Source organism: Staurois parvus, unplaced genomic scaffold, assembly GCF_062004578.1.
Source record: "Staurois parvus isolate SC_StPar_1 unplaced genomic scaffold, SC_StPar_1.0 ptg000444l, whole genome shotgun sequence".
NCBI classification, from domain to species: domain Eukaryota; kingdom Metazoa; phylum Chordata; class Amphibia; order Anura; family Ranidae; genus Staurois; species Staurois parvus.
The window spans coordinates 2,900,387-2,926,143 of record NW_028318240.1 but is presented as its reverse complement, the minus strand read 5'-3'; the positions used below and the strand labels follow the sequence as shown (position 1 = coordinate 2,926,143).

The following is a 25,757-nucleotide window of genomic DNA, read 5'->3' as shown; positions in this document are numbered from 1 at the left end:
CAAACTACTGAGGACCATTCTGAGTTGCTGCAATGAAATTTCAGCAAAATGGACTAGTCTGCTGCATCATTTTTTCCCTTTGAATTCAGTCCTCTGTAGGTTGATAATTTTCATTTCCATCAAACGATGGGGCATCCTTACGTTCCTAACACATTCCCCGTCCATGTCAGTATAGAGATCCAGCAGGAGATTTATCCCCATTGAGATCTGATGTGTTTTCAAAGTGCTCCTTTAATTTTTTTTGAGCAGTGTGTATATATATATTTTTATTTTTTTGTTAACACAATGCATGGTGGTCTTGCTTGTTGTACCTGAAATATTAATGTTCCTCTATATAAAATGTTCTAAATACACAGCTTATAATTACAGTGCTATAACAAGGTAAAAAAATCTGGATTTCCTTTTTACATTTGACAGAAACAATGAAAACCATAAAGGATGGCATGAAGATGCTTTCGGCACAGGAGAAGGTAAGTACAGATCTGCAGTAGTTAAAGTGTTACTAAACCCACAACAGTACAATCAGTCTGTATATGCAGTAAAGTATGCTTGTTATACTCACTGTGGAACCTAAGGGGTTAATCCTACACATTGTATAAAAAGGCTGTTTGATCCTGTCTTCTCTGATCCTCCCCTTCTTCTACTGTCCCCAATCCATCTGCAGATAGAACAGAGCTCTAAGAGACACTCTGCACATGCTCAGTTTACTGTGTGTTGCTAGAGAGGTTTTTTTTTTTGGAAGAGTGCATGTAATCATCACAGGGCCAATCAGCGCTGTCCAGACAGATGGTCAGGGGTTATGCAGCCTCATAGGACAATCAGAGCAGAATAAAACAGGGTCCTGAGAGACCAGATACTGTATAGTGAATGCAGGGTCCAGGGAGAGCAGATATAGTGAATGCAGGGTCCAGGGAGAGCAGATATTATTATTATTATTATTATAATACAGTATTTATAAAGCGCCAATAGTTCGCTCAGCTCTGTACATTACAAAGGGGGACAGAACATGTGACAGAACAATACCAATACAATGCAAAACATGAGGGGATCGAGGGCCCTGCTCTTTCGAGCTTACAATCTAGAAGGGACAGGTTAGTGGTGCAGGAGGAGATAGCTGTGGGGGATGGAGTGGTAGGAAGAGTGGAGGAGGTTGGTCAAGTTAGCAGGGGGTAGGGGGGTAGATATAGTGAATGCAGGGTCCAGAAACCAGATATAGTGAATGCGGGGTCCGGGGAGACCAGATATAGTGAATGCAAGGTCCTGGGAGACTGGATATAGTGAATGCAAGGTCCTGGGAGACCGGATATAGTGAATGCAGGGTCCTGGTAGACCAGATATAGTGAATGCAGGGTCCTGGGAGACCGGATATAGTGAATGCAGGGTCCGGGGAGACCGGATATAGTGAATGCAGGGTCTGGGGAGACCGGATATAGTGAATGCAGGGTCCTGGTAGACCAGATATAGTGAATGCAGGGCCTGGGGAGACCGGATATAGTGAATGCAGGGTCCGGGGAGACCAGATATAGTGAATGCAGGGTTCGGGGAGACCAGATATAGTGAATGCAGGGTCCTGGGAGACCAGATATAGTGAATACAGGGTCCGGGGAGACCGGATATAGTGAATGCAGGGTCCGGGGAGACCAAATATAGTGAATGCAGGGTCCTGGTAGACCAGATATAGTGAATGCAGGGCCCGGGGAGACCAGATATAGTGAATGCAGGGTCCTGGTAGACCAGATATAGTGAATGCAGGGTCCGGGGAGACCAGATATAGGGAATGCAGGGTCCTGGGGAGACCAGGTATAGTGAATGCAGGGTCTGGGGTTTAGTAACACTTTAACTTAGTATTTGGGACTAAGTCAAGAGATTAGGGTTAAAATGAGGTTTTGGTTAGGTTCAGTATTAAATTTGGGTTATAGGTCAGTTTTAAGAGTTAGACTAACTATTCCTAATTCCTGAACACAATTTAGCAACCTTGACATGCGTTAGGACAACATATCATCGCAACTACTTAGTGTATCTAGTTGAATTATACCTTGTTTTTTCAAGACAAATTGGGCTTTCATTTGATGGTAAATGGTAATTATTTTTTTTTTTAATCAGTTCCTGCCCGGCCAATAGAAAAATGACGGCCGAGTGAGAATCTTGTAGATCCGTTTGGGCGTCATATGACATCCTCCAAGATCTGTCACCGGCTGTGTACCTCAGACACAGCCAATGACAGATCTGTGTACCGGCCCATTGTCAGTACCATTTGACCGCTGTGACCAATTACAGCAAGTCACATGACAATTGTAACCAATGGATGGCTTCCTTTCATGCCATCCATTGTATACAATTGTGTCACTAGCTGTGATTGGTCACAGTAATCACACAGGCCAATTAAAAATACATCTGTGTCATGTGATTAGCTGTGGCCAATCACAGTTAATCACAACAAAAAGAAACCTGAATGAATCTATTTAATTTTTGTTAAATGCTTGCTTATAGCAATGACATTCTTTGCTATAAGCAGTCATAATGTGTAAAAAGAAAAAATACTGATCAGTTCACTAAAGTATTACAATGTTACTAAGGTGTGTTATGAAAAAAAAATCATTAACAAAAAATGGAATAAAAATGAAAAAAAAAATGTAAAATGTAAAACATTTGTTTTTTTGTAGTGTCACCAGTCAGTGTCCCTGATCACCGCCACACCACTTATGTGATGATATTGTACTGCATTGGTGACAGTATGTAAAAAAAAGTGACTTTTTTTTTAGTTTGTTCATTTTCCAAAAAATTATGACAAAAATGACAACTTCAAAAAACTCTCCATGCCTCTTACTAAATACCACAGACCTTTGCAAAAAAGGGTCATTTGGGGGATCTCTGTACTGTCCTGACATTTTTGGGCCTCAAGAAATTTGATTAGTCGTTGGTACGTCAGGATTGGTCGATTTTCAGATATATACCATAGTTTGTGGACTCTATAACTTTCCTACAGACTAAATAATAAATACTGATTTGGGTTAATTTCACCAAAGAAATGTAGCAAGAATACATCCTGGCCTAAATTTATAAAGAACAATTATTTATTTGCAAAATCTTATAACAGAAACAAAGAAAAACATGTTTTTTAACAACATTTTTGGTTTTTTTTCATTGCTTTATCAAAAAATAAAAACCCAGTGGTGATTAAATACCACCAAAAGAAATCTCTAGTTTTGTGAACAAAACGATAAAAATTTAATTTGGGTACAGTGTTGCATGACCGCGCAATTGTCATTCAAAATGCCAGGGCACTGAAAGCTGAAAATTGGCCTGGGCAGGAAGGGGGTAAAAGTGCCTGGTATTGAAATGGTTAATTATTATCAAAGAAAAGTGATCCAAAATATAAAAAAAATATATATTGTATATATTTTTAATTTAGCTGTATATTTCTTGCTATTACTATACCATACCACCAAAGAAAATAAATTCTCCTGCTCCTGCTGTTTGTATTTATACAAATTAAAAAATATATTTTTTTAATCCCACCTAAAATACACTGTCTTTGGCCTTTAACTCTGACCTTGACCATTGATCCTGAACTTGACCCTAACCCTGACCTAGATAAAACACTGATCTAGCTATTTTTCAATGTATTTTCTACTCTTCTGTGTAGATAAAGTCGGAAACCAGGTGAAGATGAATGAAATTTCTCTTTATTTCATCCAAGGAGCAAATAACAAATTATATAAAGAGAATTTGTATTATTCTTCACCTGGTTGCCGACTTTATCTACATGGAAGGACTCTTGATGATTGGGTGGTAGTGCCTTTATCTTGCATGTGCGTTTTTTTTTTAATTCTGCTTTCTTTTTCCACACGCACATTTATTTGTTTATATGTTTCTCCTATGTCAAGGAGAAAGAGATACAATGTATTTTTCTCTCCATTAAGAGGAGAAAGAAAGCACAGGGGAGGGCTGTACGGTGACTGACCACCGTGACAGCTAATAAGAGGCTATTGTAGCAATCAGGTGATCGGGAACTGGGACTCCCAGTTCCCAATCATTAGTACAAGATCTGGGGTTCTCGGTGAGAACCCAGCTTTTGTTTGTTCCTTTCAACCCCCCTTCCCCCAGCATCCCCCCTCACCTGCCGACATTGGATTTGTTGTTCAGGTATGTAATTTGAAGATAATGCAGGAATTAAGCATCACTTTAAGTGAATTTATCCTTTTTACCCCCTTCCCCTGACATAACCTAACCCACCCACCCCTTTTACAGATGCATACTGCTGGATATGAGTGCCCCAAAACCGTTGCCATCAGATCAAAGTACACTATATTGCAAAAAGTTTTAGGACGCCTGCCTTTATATGCACATGATCTTTAATGGCCCCCCAGTCTTAGTCCGTAGGGTTCAATATTGAGTTGGCCCCGCCCTTTGCAGCTATAACAGCTTCAACTCTTCTGGGAAGGCCGTCCACAAGGTTTAGGAGAGTGTCTATGGGAAGGTTGGACCATTCTTCCAGAAGCACATTTTGGAGGTCAGGCACTGATGTCGGACGAGAAGGCCTGGCTCGCAGTCTCTGCTCTAATTTATTCCAAAGGTGTTCTATCGGATTGAGGTAGGACAGTCAAGTTCCTCCACCCCAAACTGGCTCCTCCATGTTCTTATAGACCTTGCTTTGTGCACTGGCGTGCAGTCATGTTGGCAACTTCCAAACTGAGACATGCCTATCAGATTGCCAGACAGAGAAGTGTGATTCGTCACTCCAGAGAACACGTCTCCATTGCTCTAGAGTCCAGTGGCGGCATGCTTTACACCACGGCATCCGACGCTTTGCATTGCACTTGCTGATGTAAGGCTTGGATGCAGCTGCTCAGCCATGGAAACCCATTCCATGAAGCTTTCTACGCACCGTTGTTGTGCTAATCTGAAGGCCACACTAAGTTTGGAGGTCTTTAGCTATTGACTGAAAGTTGGCAACTTCCGCACACTGTGCGCTTCTGCATATGCTTACCCCGCTCTGTCATTTTACGTGGCCTACCACTTCGTGGCTGACTTATTGTTGTTCACAGTTGCTTTCACTTTGTTATAATACCACTAACAGTTGATCGTGGAATATTTAGTAGCCAGGAAATGTCACGGATGGACTTATTACATAATAAACACTACTGCATTTACAAGTCACTCAAAGTCTACTGTGTATCTATCTATCTATCTTCTTTACGCTGCAGATAGTTTTGACATTGGCTGTATGTATGGGGTTGTTGACCTGCTGCTGCATAAATTTGGGGCTGATCACGTGCCTCCCAGATGGTATGGCATGATGGATAGGTATCTGCTAGGTATCTACTCGTATTTCTCATCATCAAGAACACCATTGATCCTAATCAAATCTCCAACTCTACAGAAATGCAGCGCCAAACTTGCAAGGAACCTCCACCATGCTTCACTGTTGCCTGAAGACACTCATTCTTGTACTGCTCTCCAGCCCTTCGGCCAAAAAAACTGCCTCCTACTACAGTCAAATATTTAACTTTTTGACTCATCAGTCCAGAGCACTTGCTGTCATTTTTCTGCTCCCCAATTCCTATGTTTTCATGCATAGTTGAGAGCCTTATTTTCCAGGTATGGCTTTTTGGACGCAGTTCTTCCATGAAGACTGCTTCTGGCCAGACTTATCCACACAGTAGATTGATCTACTTACTGGTCCTACTGGTTTCTGCCAGTTCCGTGCTGATGTCACTGCTGGACATCTTCAGATGTGGAAGGGAACTAAACATGATATGTCTTTCAACTGCTGCATTAAGTTTCCTTAGGCCGGCCATTACAGTTCCCAACGTTGCCTGTGCTTCTTCAAAAAAGCTTGATGAATCGAATTGATGCTGGTTTGAGGCCAAAAGAGAGTCACACCAAATATTTAGATTTTCCTTCTGCATTTTTGTAATTTGATTAAAATAAACAATTAAAATATTTAAGAATTCTTACTTTACAGCATTTCTTCACACCTGCTTAGAACATTTGCACAATAGTACATACACATATACTGTATATATACTGTACTGATATATATATATATATATATATATATATATATATATATATAGGCAGTGTGAGGCTCTGCCAGTGTGAAAACATAGCAGAAATGGACACAAAATTACTTTTCTCGGTTTTGAGAGAAAAAAATATGCTTTTTCATCTTACTCCAGATTTTGTAATTCCTTGATCAGGGTAGACTCCAATCTGTTTTGCGAGGGAGGAGGTCTCCCTCCAATCTCCAATTTCTCCAGAATCCAGCAGGTTGAGTGTGTAAGTGTTCACATCTCTAGACAAAACAAAAATAATTACTCCTGTTCGGCCTCGAAAAACAACTCCCTTTTAGGAGCTGCAAGCAAACATCTACAACCAAACAATACTATAAAAGTAAATAGTGTTGCGCTGCTTCAAAGGGTATCACTCATACAGTCACTCCACCAAATCAAATATGTGTATACACAATTACATGTGGTTATAAACTTAAATTCCAAACAATCAACCTTGAATACATCTCCACAGAATCGTAAAGCTTTCAGTAATACTCCAGTGGTGTCTACATACATAGCTAGTTTGGCTGAAGAGAGACAAAAGTTCATCCAGTTCAACCATGTCTAAACATGCAATAAAATAACTATCCACTTAGTTCCTCTGATATGACACCAAAAACTGGTCATTTCAATTGTGCTCCAAAGTTTGTGTATAGAGTGAACGTTTAATAATACAGTATACAGTATATTGGTGAACTTGAATGACTGTCCCAATAAATAATTCCAGTGTTCCCCTCAAAACTGTAATTTCAGTTGTTCTCCACCTCTTGTGCAGTGAGCGTTTCACCTTATATATGTGGCCTATGTGGGATATAGGTCTACAAGCACCTTCCCTCTTCCAGGGAAATAACCACTGCTTGCTTCCTTTCCTTGGTTAAGAGTTTGCTTGGTATATGTCCCATTCAGAGAAATTCCTACTCCTCCAACAGCATTCCTTATACTCAAATACAGATGAAAACTCCCATAGTGTAGTAAATAATGATCCCAACACTTATTAAAATTAATAAAGGTTGCACACTAACATTATCAACATTTTTATTCATGTTAAGTACATGTGCTTTTTGAAATTCATACATTAGTGTTTTTTATGTTTGTTTTGAGCACAATACCTATTTATTTATAGGGTAAACTCCGTAGTCAAAAGGCAGGCAGAGTTCAAAGAGTAGTTGATATCCAATCCAACGATATCCAATCCAATCAAACTAGAAAGCAGGGCTGAGAACAAGGAGCTTGGAGCACGTGTTACAAGCACAATATTATAAGCATGAGACTGCAGGCTTGGCAGGCTTAAATTAGGTTTGGTCTCCACCCAGAGGTTGGCCACATCAGTCACCTTGCAGGCAGACAGACAGACAGGGAAATGTATCATAACCAAGACCAGGATGCTGGAATACCACCAGCAACTGTGATGGAGCAGGAGCACTACACACTCCTGATATTACCTGCCCTCAGAGGAGGACCTTAGAGGCATGCTGGAACCTTAGAGGCATCAGGCACCAGACCATCAGGCTGAGCATCCAGCACAGGACCATCAGGCTGGGCAATATTCAGGAGATCAGTGAGTTCAGGTTGGTTAGCAGGCAGAGAGTCTATGGAGCCAAACTGGACAGTAGACAGAGAACCAGTAACCTCAATTTGGATAGCAGGTGACATGTCACTGGAGTCAAGCTGGATAGCTGGAGCACAGGCTGGATGCAAAGTGGCTTGAAGAAAAGATTGAGGGCCCAACCTGGCTGAATAAGGCAGTCCATCTGAAGGATGGATGGAACTTTTTAGACAGGTTTGAGCAGATGTAGTTGCAGTAGGGTGAGGCTACGTTATTGAAAGTCCTGAATATGAAAAAGATGAAGGCTCATTTGCCATGGGCTGGACTGGAATAACTGGTGCAGAGACAGATTGGACTGCATCTGCAGGTGTAGAGGCAGCAGAACTTGAGGACAAGTTAGCCTGGATGTGTGTCCAAGGGTGTCTAGGGACAGACAATGGTTGGGGTTATCCAGAGGGCTTGACTTTTGAGGACTTAGAGAGAGCACTGGTTTTGCAAGCTTTTACATAGGAACAGGAGGCCTGTCTGCCAACCGCAAGTACCAGTTTGCTGTGCTCAGTCCGTGCTGGGGGCAACTTAGTATTGGTAGGCCTGCTTGCTTTATGGGAAAGGGGGCAGCTATAGGTGAAGAACACAGAAGTCTGACCACCTGCATTAGTGGTAAGCATGACATTATCAAAAACCTTTAAAAAGAAAAACTTTCTGTGAAGATGAACTCAGGCTCGTTTTATTTGCGCAGGAGCTTTGCAAACTGAAAGCCAAGTCACCATCAGCAGTAACACAGGAACCAGAGCCCATGAATGACCTGCCTGACCATTTTTCTGGTGACCCCCATATATTTTCAAACTTGAAATGTGTAGATGTATATGCTATACTTTAAGCTTCAGTCACGCTCTTCTGGTTTCGAAGCACAAAGGATTAACTTGATTATTACATAATTGCAGGGGGACCCCCAGTCTTGGCCTTTTAGTTTCCCTGCAGAAGACCCAGCCCCAGGGTCAGTCCAAGCATTTTTCAAGGCCCCGGGTTCACTTTATTATAAGCCTGACCATGCCCACTCAGTAGAAACTAACTTTAGGCTATTATGTCAGGGTAAACACACCACTGAACAATACTGTTCTGATTTACGTCGCTGGGCACCTGACTCAGGGTGGAATGACCCAGCTCTAAGATGTTAGTTCAGGTTAGGCTTATTAGACTCTATCAAGGACTCCTTAGTACACTACCCTGAACCTAAGTCATTGAATGTAGCCATGCAAGTAGCCATCTGTATAGATAGGTGTTTACAGGAAAGGCTTAGTGAGAGGTTTGTTCCTCTGCCCCCTAGTACGCCACTCATGTCTTCTCCATCAGACCTTCCTGGGTTCCCTCAACCTCTCCAGAAGGAGGAGCCCAGGCAAATTGGTGCTACTCATTTCCTCTGGGAAAAAGACTAAGAGAAGACCCCAGGGACTCTGCCTATACTGTGGGGACCACAGCCACTTTGTCGCCGGCTGCCCCAATAAGCCGGGAAATGCTAAGAGTATAGTGTGTGTGGGGTCTGCTTCTCTAGGCTGCACGGTGTCATGTTCCCCTGGACAAACTATTTGTTCCTGCGCAACTTAGTTCTGCCACTTCTCTCATTATCTCTTAGCTGTCATAGATTCTGGTGCCGCTAGCAATTTAATTGATCGTGACCTAGCACACAGTCTACAGATTCCCTTGACTGATGTGTATAAAACCCTTTTCAGTTTTAGCATGGGCCTGGTTTCCTTGTGCACTGTACATATTACTCTGACCATTGGGGAATTTCATAAGGAGACAATCAGCTTCTACTTGATAACATCTCCTGCTTATCCCCTTATCTTATGTTATCCTTGACTTAGACTTTATAACCCGCACATAGCTACAGGGGAGATTAGGTCCTGGTCTGAGACCTGCCTCCAGAACGTCAGTGGTTCAAAGACAGTCCAGGTACACAGCAGGCAAGGCACAGAATAGTCAGAGTCAAATCCATGGTCAAAAGGCAGGCAGAGTTCAGAGAGTAGTCAATATCCAATCTGAGGTCGTCAATGAGGGAATCCAATCTAGCAGGCAGGGCAGACCACAAGGAGCTTGGAGCACGAGTTACAAAAACAATATCACAAATACGAGCTTGCAGGCTTGGCTGGCTTAAATCAGGTTTGGTCTCCACCCAGGGACTGGCCACATCAATCACCTTGTAGACAGACAGGGAGAATGTATCACAACCAAAAGCAGGATGCAGCAAATATGATGGAGCAGGAGCACTATACACTCCTGACAACATTGCAATATTTGTGCACATTGTAAGTACCATTTTATGGCCCCTTCATAAAATATAGGCTTCTGCATGAGACCTATGTTGTCCTACGGAGTTATCTCTGGTCACCACAGTCAGAACTCCATGACTGAAGAAGAGCTTTGATAGGTCATGTGACCATGTTCTACTCTTGACTTTTTTACAGTGCACCTCCAGCTTTGGGATGAGCACATTTATAAAGTATATCTCTGTGCTTTATAAATGTGCATTTTTTAAAGTAGCTATTTGGCCTTGATATGGCCATGCCGATACTTTGTAAATAAACCTTCTAGTGTGAGGGTTGAGGTTACAGGGAGTTTTAGTTTGGAAGTTATTTTTTAGAACCAGGGATACAGGGATGTTAGTGTTACAGTTAAAGGTAGGGTTAGTGTAAGGGTTACAGGGAGGTTTAGTGTTAGAGTTACAGGAAGTGGTAGTGTTGGGATTACAGGAAGTGGTAGTGTTGGGATTACAGGAAGTGGTAGTGTTGGGATTACAGGAAGTGGTAGTGTTGGGATTACAGGGAGTGATAGTCAGTGGTGTATTTTGTTTTTGTGCTGTCCTAGGCAACACAAAAATCGGGCATCCTTCCTTCCCCCCAAATAAAAAAAAGAGGGGAGAAAGACAGAAAAAGCAGCCGGCCATCCCTGGAGCCATCCCTGGAGATACAGTCTTTCAGCACTCACCTGCACCTTTCCAGAAAGAAAGCAGCCAGCCATCCCCAGTGTCGCCCATGTGTGGAAACGAGAGTTGGCCTCTACCTACACCCTCCAGAAGCCCATAGCCTCTCTCGGATTCTATGGTGGAGCTCACCTTGTCCCCAACTTCTGGTACCTGCCACATGAGTCCTTTCTTCTGGGGGTCAGCGCCGCCAACCCCTGAAAAATGCTGCCCAAGGCAAATGCCTTGTTTAAATACGCCCATGGCGGTAGTGTTAGAATTACAGGAAGGCTTTGTTAAGATTACAGGGAGGTTAATGTAAGGGATGCGGGCCGTTAGTGTTAGGGTTAAAGGAAGAGTAAGTCTTAGAGTTACAGGGAGGGCTAGTATAAGGGTTGTATCAGGAGTTGAAAATGTTAAGGTTTCAGTAAGTGAAGTTGAGGGTTTAGCTCTGGTAATATTATACGCTTAGGAAACAAGGTTGGTTTACTAATTAACACTTATCCTGTCAATGTAAATAGGTGTATGTTGTAATGGCTTGATTTCTGCTACAAAATAACAACTGAAAGGATGAAGAGGCGCCAGGAAAGTGTCATCAATTCTGGTAAGTAAAACTGAAATTTCCCCTATTTTTTTTTAATATAATATTTTACATAAATTTTACTTATGCTATGTTATAAAAATATAAATTGACACTAAACTATGTCCCAATTCTCCAAAAATAATCCATACCCATCCACTACTTAATGTAATCTATTTTTCATAAAATCATTTCTTACTGTGTTTTTCTGCCTCCTTGTAACACCCTCTGAAAGCTCAGAAAACTGTTAATTTTCCCACTCAGTTCAGTTTGTTTGGAACGTTAGTCGAGGTCATGTACACTGCTCTATGTGCACTACAAATCCCATAATTCATAGTCCACCTCAGGAGCAAATAAGACTGGGTGGCTACATTTATACATACAGAGGAAACATGGAGAATGAACGTAGGAATTTGGAGATGTGAAGGAGGCTGAGAGTAACTGAAGAGACTTTTTTTGGTGAGGAATACATACTTGACTAGAATTTTTGTAAAAACTTTGGTTTAGGGTCACTTTAAGGTTACTATTAGGGCTAGCTTTAGTGTGATAGTAAGGGTTACCTATGTGGTCACCATTAGGGTTCGGCTTGTTTATCACCAAAGACATTGATCACCACGTTAGAATTAGAAAACAAAACCATTAATTTTTTGTCACCTAAGCAGTTCACATAACAAAATTGGGACCAATTTCAATGAAATTTCAGTAATTTTGTGGGATATCAATTTTGGTGAAAAGACTCATCCCTAGTCATTTTGTAAAGTGCTGTGCAAACTGTTGGCGCTATACAGGGGCATCTCTAGGCAGGTGTGGGGGGGGTGACACTGGACCCACTCCATGAAAAGGTAAGTTTTAAAGCATCGGATCGGATCTGCGGATTGAGCATAATGGATCGGAGTTCGATCCATTATCCTCCCCAATCCGCAGATCCGATCCATCGTCGGCTTGCTTTAACACTTACCTTTTCGTGGAGCTCGTGGGGAGATCAGTTAACCCCGTATAGGTTGCAAGCCGACGATCCCCGCAGGATGGATCAGATCTGCGGATTGGGGAGGATAATGGATTAGACTCAGATCCATTATGCTCAATCCGCAGATCCGATCCATCCTGCGGGGATCGTCAGAGGGGGTGTCACCAAGTGTTCCGGCACTGGGTGACACCAACCCTAGGGATGCCCCTGGCACTATATAAATCCTGTATAATAATAATAGTGTTTAAAATGGCACTGTGATTGGGATACATACTGAGGGATGGATGAGTTTAAGACTTCTGATTTTAATAACAAATAATGTTGTTACATAATTCAATTTATATCTCCATGCAATTTGATTTTTACATGAACCAGCTGCTTTTTCCTTGTCTAAAGAGAGCATCCTCACTGGCTGTTGAGGCAATTCCATTCCACAAGGGGGTGAAAGTTAGGCAAAGACGTAAAGTCAGGAAACTCAGGACCTTAGTAACAAAAGGAAACTACTTTCAGATACACATCGGGGTTGGTTTACTAAAGGCAAATAGACTGTGCACTTTGTGCAAGAGCAGTTGCTCCAGAGCTTAGTAAATGAGCAGAAGCTCTACTGACTGCCATCATCCAATCATGTGCAAGCAAACAATTTTTATTTTTTTTAATTTTCCTTGCATGTGATTTGGTATTCCTTGCAAAGTGAATCTTTATTTCATTTACAAAGCTCTGGAGCAATTGCACTTACAGAATGCAGCTGCACCTTGTATGGTGCACAGTCTTTTTGCCTGTAGTAGATCAACCCCATGGAGTTGAGTTTTTGGCTCAAAATGCCAATCAGAGTCAACTTACAGATTCTGCTCCTAGATAGGACTTTTATTTTCAAATGTTTTATTTGAATACAGGTTTGTTACGTGATAGCTGAAGTTTTTATTGTTTTTTCATATGTGCAAAGAGAGATCACACAAAAACTTGTAGGTAAAATCAAACTGTATATAACATTTAACCCCCCTGGCGGTATTCCCGGGTGTAGCTCGGGGTAAAGTTTCAGTACCAAAAGCGGTGACCCCGAGCTACACTCAGGAATACTCTGCAGCGTTGCTCAGGGAGTCCCTGCAGAGCTTACCTTGTCCTTCGCTCCCGGGATGTGTTCCCTGCAGCGTCCCCGGCCATCTCCTCCGGCCGATGCCGGCATCCGGCTTCTGTGTTCCGGTCCCTGTGACGCCGGGACGTACGGGCGCCGGCGGCGGCAGCGGCAGAAAATTTGAAAATTTTAAAAAATTTCATTTTTTTCCAAACAAATTTTACATAGTAAAACATTGCTGTTTCAACCCATTTCACATACATTTTGTCCCGAGTGCTTTGTCCTGTGCCCTGCCTGCATTTTGACTGTTCTTTCTGCCTGGAAACTTAGAAAAGTCCATGGCGTCCAAAAAGTGTCCCTTTAGGTCAAAAGCGGGTTTAGATCAGTTAGAGAACAGCGATAGTAAATCAGAACCACTTGCAGAATTGAGTGGTAATAATTCGTGGGGAAAATTCATCATCAGACACTGAAAACGATTCTGCGACTTTGCTCAGCAATTTTCAAATTTCAGTGTTTTTGGTTTGATTATATTATTGAATTAAATGTATTATTATATTATTTTTTATGATTATTAAATTATAATTTATGATTTTGTGTTTCAAATTTTATCATACCCAATCATACCCAATATCATCACACTGATTGGAGTCAAGGTTGGCTCACTCCTGGCTCCAATTAGCTCTGGGAGAAGTCATTAAGCTAGGGCCTCACATACTTTTTCCTCCCTGCACTGTGATGTTTACATGTTATGTGCAATTAAACCATGGCAACATCTAATGTTTGTGTAGTATTATGTTCAGCAGACTGTGTTCTTCTATTGTTGTGACTTAGATGACGTTCAGAGCACATTTTATGCCCAATTCATGCAAAACTCCACGTAACCCCAAGGGGTTCACATACTTTTTCTTGCAACTGTACATGGAGCCTAAGAATTGCTTCAAGATATAGAGTTTACCTAAGTTCAGTCCACACACTCATAACTGTGTCTATCTGTGTGTTCTCTAGATGGCATTAAGAGGTTGTGCCAGTATGAGGATGCATCAGTGAGGAAAATTCATGAGTATTTCAAAGATGACCTGATCTACATATTGGAAAATGTCAACACTCATGCCCTCCTGTCAGAACTGAATTCTCACAATGTGTTAAATGCAGAGGTAAGATAAAGATATTTGCTATTTCTTATGTCAAGGTACTCATTGGTAAAGGGCAACCCTACAATAATGGGAAACGTAATGGTTTGTGGTCAGTTTTAATTGTATATATTTTAGTCCTCAGTTCTCCCTTTTCTTTTTTTTCTACATTTTATATATCTTTATCCGATAAAAATCTTAACACATACATTTCAGACTGAAAATATGATCATAATATAAATTCAGATAACACCATAGATTACACAACTCCTTTCTTCTAAATTTCATCAATTCCTCCCTTTGCTCTGTTACACAATTGCTAAGAATTTTCATGTTTTGTGACCTGTAAATAGTTTAACCCAGGGCTTAAAATTTCGAGTCTAGACCTACTAGCCACGCACAAACCTTACTCTCCACCAGTTGCCCCACCCACCCTTGCCCAGGTCCACCTCCAATCCCATCCCTGACCCGTCCCCCAACCCCGCCCCCAGCCCTGCCCCCAATCACGCCCCCTTAAAGCTTATGAAATTACATTTTTCTTTAGAATAAAGAGTCCAAAATATAAAAAACTGCAATTATAACATAGCTTTATTATGTCAATTTAAACATAATAGCAATAGCCTAATAGCTGTCAAGGTCCTACCTTTTCCCAGAGGTTATGTTACTCCATGTGCTGGCATCCATCTTGGATTTCTGCTGAGCATGGTGGGAATCTTTTATGCCTTCAGGTCTCTGAGGTCCATCCCCCAGAGGGGTGTGGCTGAGTACATATAAGCCTGGGATCTGCACATGCTCTTTGCACTTGTGTCTTGTGTCTTTGTCTTGCTACAGCTCTGTGTATACTCTCGTGACTCTTCTGGTATCTGACTCGGCTTGTGACTCGACCATTCTCTGTGTTTTCCTTCGATCTGACCTTCCGTTTCTGAACCCGGCCCGTGACCTGTGATTCTCTGTCTACTGTTCTGTACCGTTTTGTCCCGTTGTTGTCGACCCGGCCTGCCTGACTACGCTATTGTCATTGTTACCAGTTACACGCCATTGGCGGCAGCCATTACAGCAGCCGGGGTGTCTCGGGGGCCGCGACCTGGTTCCTGGCTGCGTCAAGTCCATCCCCACCATCAGGGGCCCTGGTGAAGGGCAGCCTGGGACTTAGACTCTGCGTCCTGAGGGACTTCGGTCTGTTGGTGGTGGTTGTCGTCAGTCAGTGCGTTACCCTGCCACTAGACCTACCTGTCCGTGCTACAGCCCCTGCCCTGACAATAGCAATAGGGTGCAAGCAAAATATCGAGTTTTACAGCTTTAAACCTGTAATAAACATTTTGTATTTTTTTTGCTTATCTCCTGCATCTTTAAAAAGAGACTTTAGAAACTAAAGTCTCTTTTAAAAGTTATAAGTTTAGTTTACAGAATTATATATAATATTATGTTTCTTTTATATCCTTGTATATAGTTAGATATTAGGTATGATATTATGTCTCTTTTATATATAATTATATATAAAAGAGACATAATAATATGTCTCGTGTCCCCCGCGGCGAGGGAGAGTGGACCTCTCCTCGAGTCGGAGGAGCTGGTGTCTCCTCTGAGCGGAGGAGAGCGGACCTCTCCTGCACCTGTCCCCTCAGCGGCGCTGCCAGTGTAATGGCAGTGCCGAAGAAGAAGCCGGAAGTCGGAAACCAGAAGTTGGAAATCGGAACTCGGCTTCACAATGAGGCTTGGAGCGCAGTTGGAGCCGCTCCATCTGTGCTTGCCACACAAGGATTTCCCCTCGCATTTGGCAAGCGGGCGAGCGGCTTGCACTTGCCTGTGAAATGGCAACAAACTACAGTACCTCAAATTGTTCATGGGTGACGTTATAAAAGCCTTCACAGGTTATCAGTTTAGAATTAGTGGTCTCTTTTTTCGACATTCACGGCAAAACCTCACATGTGTGGTGCAATTTCTGTTTACATACATGTACTGGACCTGTGCGCCGGCAGGTGAAAGGTTCTCTTTATTGGCCGATCAAGGGTCTCTTAGACCCCCAATGTCTCCCCTAACCTCCACTGCAGCTAATCAAGCAAAGACGGTGCTACATTCTCAGCTACAATAACCGAAGAATGACGACTCTGAAACTGGAAGTGACAAAACCTTTGTTACTTGGAGGTTCATTAGTCACAGATGAATGGATATACAGAAATACCAATCTTTTGGCACATAAAACAGCTCCCAGGGCGTGGGTACATTGTCTCATATCTACTGGTTTTGCCCATGGATTGTGGGATACTGGAACACAGTTCAAAAAGTTTTGGAGCAGGTACTCAACGTTGCCCTCCCCCTAGATCCACTACACTACCTCTTGGGCTTGCCCTTTAAGGGTATTCCCAAACCATCTAAACGATTGGGATTACATGTTTTGACGGCATCTAGAAGGGTAATACCGTGTTTTTGGATATCGACTGACACACCTTCCAAGAACCATCTTATCGGAGCAATTTCTGAAATACAGGATATGGAATACCTCACGGCTCTGGTATGTGACCAATCTGGTAACTTCCATTCTATCTGGGGGGTGTGGGACCACTCCCCTTTTTGTAGGTTCTCTCTGTCCCCCCCCTCCACATCCTCTCCTACATGACCCGCATCTCATGTTGTATCTGATCTGCCTTCGATTATTATTCTTGTTTCTCGTTGTTTGACGATATGCAGGCTTATAACGACTTATGTCTTTATATTTCTTGAATCCCATTGTCAGGAATGGATTCACCACTGGTGGTGGGACTCACCTGCTTTGTGGGCTGCAGTACCAGGGCTGGCCAGCGGGTGCTCTCAGCAACCAGAAGCTCACTCCTGCAATCAGCCATCACCTGAGGCTGATTGCAGGAGGTGTATTTAACCATTAGCCACCCGGCCAATGGCCGTTTGGCGGCTTCAAAAGTGTTCCTGCATTCCCACACATGCGCAGTTTGCGCTAATGCAGAGCGGCGCAGCAGCGCGATCTGTCACCGGCCGTGCACCTCGGACACGGTCGATGACAGATCCGAGTACCGGCTTCCGTTGCTGGTACCATGTGACCTGCTGTGACCAATCACAGCAGGTCACATGACAGTTGTATACAATGGATGGCTTCATTCATGCCATCCATTGTATACAACATGTCATGTGATTAGCTGTGACCAAATCACAGCTAAGCACAAAAAAAAAAAAAAAAAAAAAAAGCTGAATGAATCGATTTCATTCAGGTAAATGCTTGCTTATAGCAAAGTAATTCTTTGCTATAAGCAAATTGTGTAAAAAAAATAAATAAATACTGATCACTTCCCCAAAGTAGTACAATGTTACTATGGTAACATTGTACTACTTTGGTCATAGTAAAATATGAAAAATATGAAAAAATGTAATAAAAAATTAAAAATAATAAAAAAATTAAAAAAAAAATATATATATATATTTTTTTTCATACTGTCACCAGTCAGTGTCCCTGTTCACCGCCATGCCAGTTATATGATGACGCTGTACTGCACTGGTGACAGTATGTAAAAAAAAAATAGTGAAAATAATTTTTTTAATTTTTTAATTTTCCGAAAAATTATGACAAAAAAATACAACTTCAAAAAACTCGCCATGCCTCTTATAAAGTACGTCGGACTGTCTACTCTGCAAAAAGGGGTCATTTGGGGGATATCTGTACTGTTCTGACATTCTTAGACCTCAAGAAATTAGATTGGCTGTCAGTACTTCAGGATTGATCAATATTCAGATCTATACCATAGTTTGTGAACTCTATAACTTTCCTACAAACTAAATAATACATCCTAATTTGGGTTATTTTCACCAAAGACATGTAGCAGAATACATCTCGGCCTAAATTTATGAAGAACAATTATTTGTTTGTAAACTTTTATAACAGAAACAAAGAAAAATGTGGTTTTTTTTCAAAATGTTTGGTCTTTTTTTGTTAATTTAGCAAAAAATAAAAACCCCAGCGGTGATTAAATACCACCAAAAGAAAGCTCTAGTTGTGTGAAGAAAATGATAAAATTTTAGTTTGGGTACAATGTTGTATGACTGCGCAATTGTCATTCAAAGTGTGAGAGCGCTGAAACCTGAAAAATGGCCTGGGCAGGAAGGGGTAAAATTGCACGGTATTGAAATGGTTAAGGAATGGCCAGACCTGCAGTCAGTGCCTTGGTGTATTGTTTGCCATGAGTCCCTGTACTTGGTATCCTGTGTTCCTGCCTATCTGCCTAGTTGCTGACCCTGCATTGATCCTGACCTCTGCTGACCGTCTCCTGTTTAACCCCTGGCTTGCCTGACCATCCTTCTGCCTGATCCTCTGTACCGCGCTGCCCGTGAGTTACTGAACACGGCTTGTGACCCTGACTATTCTCTGCCTGCTCCTCCGGTACCTCGCTGCCCGCACGTTGCTGGCCTGGCCTGCCTGACTACGCCTGACGCTACCTAGACGATCCATCCATCCAACCCGCACGGATCTGTCCCTGTTACCAGGTCTGCCAGCCTCTTCACGTCAGGCTCCTTTCCCCGCACACCTCTGAGGACGCTCTTTACCATTGCCGGACGTACTCAGGGGTCGCGACCTGGTCTCAGTCTGCTCCAAGTCCATCCCCACCATCAGGGGCCCTGGTGAATAAGCAGACTGGGACTTAGACCCCATGCCCTGTACAGTACCTAACGGCCTGCCTGACCATTCCACCTCTCCAGCCCTGACTACGCCTGTGTTCCCACACATTTCTGGTCATACCCGGATCCCTAACACCCATGCTGTTCATATGTGATTGTGCCTTTCTGTATGTTGCTTTTTCTTTTTCTTTGTTGTTTTCTCTTTTCTTTTGTATTGATGATAGCCTTTGATCATTCTACTGTTTTATTCTTTCCATGTCTTATATACACATTCTATTCCTGTTGAATACGTGTACTGTTTTCAAAAATTGGGCTTCGGCCCTTAATAAAAACACAGGTCTGCAAAAAAATTTTTTCCAGAGCTGTTTTGGTTATTCCACGTAATCTTTATGTGTTTTGGTGCACTGAATCTGAAAATGACCTCCATTTTGTCATAGGACATCACGTTTCCTGACAATTTAGGTAACTATGTTAAATAAGGCAATACCTCAAAATAAATGGAAATAGACTTAGAAAATTAAAGTTTTATTACAATTTTTTCATGAAAATCCTTTTTTGAACTGAAATGAGCTCACCTACACACACTAAACTCGATTCTTCTTCCCTGTGAGGCTCCTCTTGGTGCATTTACGCTTGTGAGTAGCATCTGGAATGTCTCTCTGAAGCATCCAACAGTAGTCTGCCATCATTGTAATGCTCCATTTTCCCTGGTATCGCCTTTCCATCTCTTTAATGTCTTGGTGGAATCGTTCACCTTGTTCCTCACTCACAGCTCCCAAATGTTCAGGAAAGTAGTCAAGGTGGGACTGGAGGAAATGCATTTTCAAACTCATCAGGCGACCTAAAGCTTGAAATGCTTTCAGCATTCGTCCGACGATCTTTCTGTAGTGAGGATCTTTGTTATTGCCTAAAAATTTCTGTACGACTTCTTCAAATGCAATCCACCCTTCTTTTTGAGGATCCGTCATGGTATTGACAAACTCTTGATCAACTATAAGCCTTCTAATGTCTGGTCCAACGAACACACCTTCCTTCAATTTTGCCTGGACAGGCCTGGAAACTTGGTGACCAAGTATTTGAAGCATTCTCCATCTCTTGGAAGTGATTTTACAAATCCTTCATCAATCCCAATTTTATGTGGAGAGGTGGTGGAAGAACTTTATGGGAAGGTACCAAAGTTTCTTGGAGGACATTTTTTTCACCGACTGTTAGCACCCTCGGCTGCCAACTCTTCTTGGTCCAGTAATTTTGTTGGTCTCGACTGTCCCATAGACACAGAAAACAAGGGTATTTTGTATCCCACCCACTGGATTCTTCAGGAAAGATTAACCCCTTCTACCATTAGAAGCACAGACTCAGGGCTAAGGCTTACACATACAGCATGCTGCTGAGTATCCCAGTAGTCAGACATGTCACTCAGAGCAGCACTTGTATTCATCCCCTTTGCAGGGGAGGAGGGGCAGAGATTGTTTACCTGCAAACAACAACAAAGGGCCAGAAGAGAACTAGGGAAATGAGGAAATAGAATTTTTTTTCCCTAAAACTTGCTTAGCTTATGTATATATTGCTGACCATCAGATTTACAGTGCTATATTTTTTTTTACATAACTCGGACAACCCCTTTAAGGTTTTTTTGGCATTTTATATCTTAAATGCGCTTATGTGAATTAATTAATAGTAATTTGGACTTTAAATTTGGTTAAAAACCCATAATATAAAAAAAATACCAAAAATGTAAAAAAAATTATAAATTTGAAGACAACTTTGCATTACATGGCAAATCATGACGTCTAGGAGTTTTTTCAATATTTTATTTGTTTTCAGCACACAAAAATACATGGAAATTAGATGAAAATTATCAAACAGCTTTTTAGTCCTGTGAAATTTACAATACATAAAAAAAAACTGCTCCCATATGCAGTATGTATTTCATCTGTGTATTTGTATGATTGCCTGGTGTCAGGAATCAGGGTATGATCAGAGGTGTGTGGACTGACACAGGGAAACGCAGGCTTCAGATATGTTATAAACAATATAGTTTATTAAGACTAACAATACAAAACACAGTGCAAACAAACCAAACCACCCACAGATAACAATACATACAATGCAAGAGTAGTCAGGCAGGCCGGGTCAGTAGCAAACGGGCAAACGGAGTACCAGGAACAGGTGGCAGAGTGGTCGGGGTCACAAGCTGGGTTCAGTAACTCACGGGCAGCGCAAGTCAGACAGGAACAGGAATACAGGATACAAGGTACAGGGGCCCATGGAAAAACACACACCAAGGCCCTGACTGTGAGTCTGGCCATTCCTTAAATGCAACCCCTGCAATCAGCTTCAGGTGTTTGGCTGACTGCAGGGGTGAGTCTCTGATTGCTGAGAGCACCCGCTGGCCAGCCCTGGTACTGCAGCCCACAAGGCAGGTGAGTCCCACTATTATTGGCAAGTCCATTCCTGACACCTGGAGTTTAACGTGAACCCTGTATAAAGTTATAGTGTGAAAGTTTATCAAAATAGGTGGTTCTAATGGATACTATGTAATCTATGTCTGGGACAGATGTTAACAGTTTGAGTTACATTGTTATAACTTTAGAAATTGAAGCAATATTGTTGCAACCACAGAAATATAAACAATATATCCAACATATTATATTATAATCAGTATAATATCTCTATTTAAGATCTATTTGTCAATCAAAAATGACCTAGGGGATACTTCCTTTGCTAACCACTTGTTAGAAGATATTTCAAAATTGGGAAGAAAAGCTGTGATTGGATTCTGGGAATGCCTCTGTTCGCTACCGAAAGACCATCTTCGGCCTCACCTATTGGCAGTTCTGGATGAGCTCAATACTCAAGGTAAGAGTACACTATGTGTGCAGACAAAATCTTTATAAAATGTTGTAGCAGTTATTACGGGAGCAAATTCAGGATTTGTTTCTGGAGAAAACACCAAAAATCTTCTTCAATTGGTCACACCTCCGACAAAATTTTTTGTCACATCTATACGACGCACAGACTTTGGTAGACTTGGAAACTCTGCCTGGATTTTATTGCTACCTTTGACTCTATTGTGCCTCATTCCCTTAAAGCAGAGCTCCACCTAAAAGGGGAAGTTTTGCTTTAAGGACTGGTCCCCGCTCCCCGTTAAGGCACCTTTGGGAAGCGGGTACCCGAAATTGACAGGTACGCACTCCCACTTCTGCTGAGATCACCTAGGCGGCCAGAAGCTAAAGTTGTCCTCCCCCCTCCCTGTAGTCTTTTGGGACACCTGACAGGTCCCAGAAGACTGCGGGGCCATTTACTCGCGCATGCTCAGTTGGTACCCGGCTGTGAAGCCGCAAACTGTCACAGCCAGGTCCCCACACTGAAGATACCGGCGCCAGGAACACAGGGTGGCCGGTGAAACTGGCTGCGGGGGGACACCGCGGGATCGAGGGACAGGTGAGTGTCCGTTTTTTAAAAGTCAGCAGATACAGTTTGTAGCTGCTGACTTTTATATTTTTTTTATTTTCACTGGAACACTTGAACTTTTAAAACCAGGGCAAGATTGAGGAAACTTCTACTAAAAAGTTTTGCTCTTTCCCCAATGCATAGATTGCCTCAGTTCCTCATTTCCTGTCCTTTTGATCCCTGTTAATGAAACATACTGCACATTGAAGATTGTGATAATAATGAGCTCAAACTGAGTAAGGTGAATCTGGATTCATACAAAGCGCAGTGCCACCCTCCATTTTCCAAAATTCACAAGTCTAAACTGTTACAGTTATATCAAACGTATAGATTTAAAATTAGATTTAAATCTGCCAACTTTTAAAGTCCACAGAGAAGATTAACCCCCCCAAACTACAACAATGGCTACCTGCTTAACCGTTTCCATGCCGCCCTATAGCAGAAATACTGCTACAGGGCGGCACGGGTGCGCAAAATCACGCACCGCCATTCGTGGCCTTGGCTGTCAATCACCGGGTCCTGGACAGTGATTTCTCACCGGCACCCAGTGATCACCGAGTATCTTCGACGAGAGAGAGACCTGCATATAAACACAGATCTCTCCTGTCAACTCCCGCACACTGCTTTGTATGGCTCTGCATAGCAGAGCCATACAAAGCAGTGTGCTTACAGTATAAAGCACAAACACAGCACACAGTGGCACAGTACACAGCACACAGTTAACCCTTTGATTGCCCCACATGTTAACCCCTTCCTGCCCAGTGCCATTAGTACAGTGTCAGTGGTGCTTTTTATTAGTACTGATCATTGTATTGGTGTCACTGGGAATGTCAGTGACACCAAGTCAGTTTCCCCCCCAGTGTCAGAATGCCCGCCGCAGTCACGCTTTAAGTCACTGATAGCCACTATTACTAGTAGAAAAAAAATCCCAGTATATATACCGCCATTTGTAAATGCTATAACTTTCACGTAAACCAACTCATTTACACGTATTGGGATTTTTTGTAGCAAAGACAGGTCACGGAATACATTTTGGTCTAAATTTATGATGAAATTTGATTTTTAATTTTTTTTTTACTGGACATGTTTAATAGCAAAAAGTCAAAAATATATTTTTTTTCTCAAAATGGTCGATCTTTTCTTGTTTATAGCACAAAAAATAAAAACCACACAGGCAATCAAATACCAGTGAAAGAAAGCTCTATTTGTGGGAAGAAGGACGTAAATTTCATTTGGGTGCAGTGTTGCATGACTGCGCAATTGTTAGTTAAATAACGCAGCTCTGAAATGCAAAAAATGGCCTAGTCAGGAAGGGGGGGAAACCCTCTGGAGGGTGAGGGGTTAAAGGATAAGTTCACCTTTGTTCACATTGTTTTTTGTAAATTCCAGCTCCTCTATGTACCAATAGCTTTAATGTACATCTTTTGTAGAAATTCAAAAGCTTTCAATTTTTTCTACTCACCTTTATCTCATTTCATGACACAGGAAGGAGTAGACCAGCTGACTTCATTAGCACACATCCTGCATCAACTACCCTCCTACCTCCCACCCACTGCCAGGTGCACGGATATTAAAAGAAAAGCAATCAATCAGTGATCACTGTTCTCACTAAATACACAAACATTGATTTTTATTTTTCTTCCTTAACTTTCATGCATAGATCATTCATTTGGCATAGTGTGCTGAGTGAACAGATAACAGCCTATGTGGATAACTGTAGTACTGAAAACAGGAGAATTGTGTTCTTTATTATTATTGTCATACAGGATATATATAGTATTATTATTGTACAGGATTTTTATAGCACCAACAGTTTGCTCAGCGCTTTACAATATAACGGGAGACAATACAGCAACAATACAGTTCAATACAAGAGGGATAGGAGGGCCCTGATCCTGGGAGCTTACAATCTAAGAGGGAGGGGGCTAGTGGTACAAAAGGTAGTAACTGTGGGGGATGGATTGGTTGGAAGAGTAGAAGATTCCATTATTAGCTGAGGGTAGGATAGGCTTCCCTGAAGAGAGAGGTTTTCAGAGATCGCCTAAAAGCGAGCAGAGTAGGCGATAGTCTGATAAATTGGGGTAGAGAGTTCCAGAGGATGGGGGAAGCTCTGGAGAAGTTCTGGAGATGAGCATGGGAGGAGGAGACGAGGGAGCTATAGAGCAGGAGGTCGTGCGAGGAGCGGAGAGTTCGGTTTGGGTGATATTTGTAGATGATTGGTGATGTAATTTGGGGCAGAGTTATAAATGGCTTTATATGTTATTGTTAATGTTTTGAATTTTATCCATTGGGCAATGGGAAGCGAGTGGAGGGATTGGCAGAGAGGGATGGAGGACACTAAGTGGAGGGATTGGCAGAGAGGGATGGAGGACACTGAGTGGAGGCCAGTGGAGGGATTGGCAGAGAGGGATGGATGACACTGAGTGGAGGCCAGTGGAGGGATTGGCAGAGAGGGGTGGAGGTCGCTGAGTGGAGGCCAGTGGAGGGATTGGCAGAGAGGGGTGGAGGTCGCTGAGTGGAGGCCAGTGGAGAGATTGGCAGAGAGGGGTGGAGGATGCTGAGTGGAGGCCAGTGGAGGGATTGGCAGAGAGGGGTGGAGGACGCTGAGTGGAGGCCAGTGGAGGGATTGGCAGAGAGGAATGGAGGACACTGAGTGGAGGCCAGTGGAGGGATTGGCAGAGAGGGATGGGGGACACTGAGTGGAGGCCAGTGGAGGGATTGGCAGAGAGGGATGGAGGACACTGAGTGGAGGCCAGTGGAGGGATTGGCAGAGAGGGATGGAGGACACTGAGTGGAGGCCAGTGGAGGGATTGGCAGAGAGGGGTGGAGGTCGCTGAGTGGAGGCCAGTGGAGGGATTGGCAGAGAGGGGTGGAGGTCGCTGAGTGGAGGCCAGTGGAGAGATTGGCAGAGAGGGGTGGAGGATGCTGAGTGGAGGCCAGTGGAGGGATTGGCAGAGAGGGGTGGAGGACGCTGAGTGGAGGCCAGTGGAGGGATTGGCAGAGAGGAATGGAGGACACTGAGTGGAGGCCAGTGGAGGGATTGGCAGAGAGGGATGGGGGACACTGAGTGGAGGCCAGTGGAGGGATTGGCAGAGAGGGATGGAGGACACTGAGTGGAGGCCAGTGGAGGGATTGGCAGAGAGGGATGGAGGACACTGAGTGGAGGCCAGTGGAGGGATTGGCAGAGAGGGATGGAGGACACTGAGTGGAGGCCAGTGGAGGGATTGGCAGAGAGGGATGGAGGACACCGAGTGGAGGCCAGTGGAGGGATTGGCAGAGAGGGATGGAGGGCACTGAGTGGAGGCCAGTGGAGGGATTGGCAGAGAGGCATGGCTGATACAGAACGGTTAGTAAGGTGGATGAGTCTGGCAGCA

At 42.9% G+C, this 25,757-nt stretch overlaps 1 protein-coding gene across 4 annotated transcripts in view; it reads left to right on the top strand.

Annotated features, from left to right (window-relative positions):
• The first annotated feature begins 415 nt into the window (after nt 1–415).
• The window catches only part of LOC149453956 (NACHT, LRR and PYD domains-containing protein 3-like), a 66,145-nt gene continuing 40,803 nt past the window's right edge, over nt 416–25,757 (top strand). For 3 of the 4 annotated variants that reach the window (XR_016314408.1, XM_089688028.1, XM_089688030.1), the window contains exons 1-4: nt 416–470; nt 11,083–11,165; nt 14,186–14,334; nt 21,612–21,789. Coding sequence is in view for 3 of the 4 variants with exons in the window: in XM_089688028.1 (XP_089544154.1) it covers nt 11,132–11,165; nt 14,186–14,334; nt 21,612–21,789 (361 nt within the window). In the remaining variant the exon portion in view is untranslated. Of the gene's footprint in view, nt 471–11,029; nt 11,166–14,185; nt 14,335–21,611; nt 21,790–25,757 lie in introns of those variants that run through there. The other variant, XM_089688029.1, reaches the window with a different exon arrangement.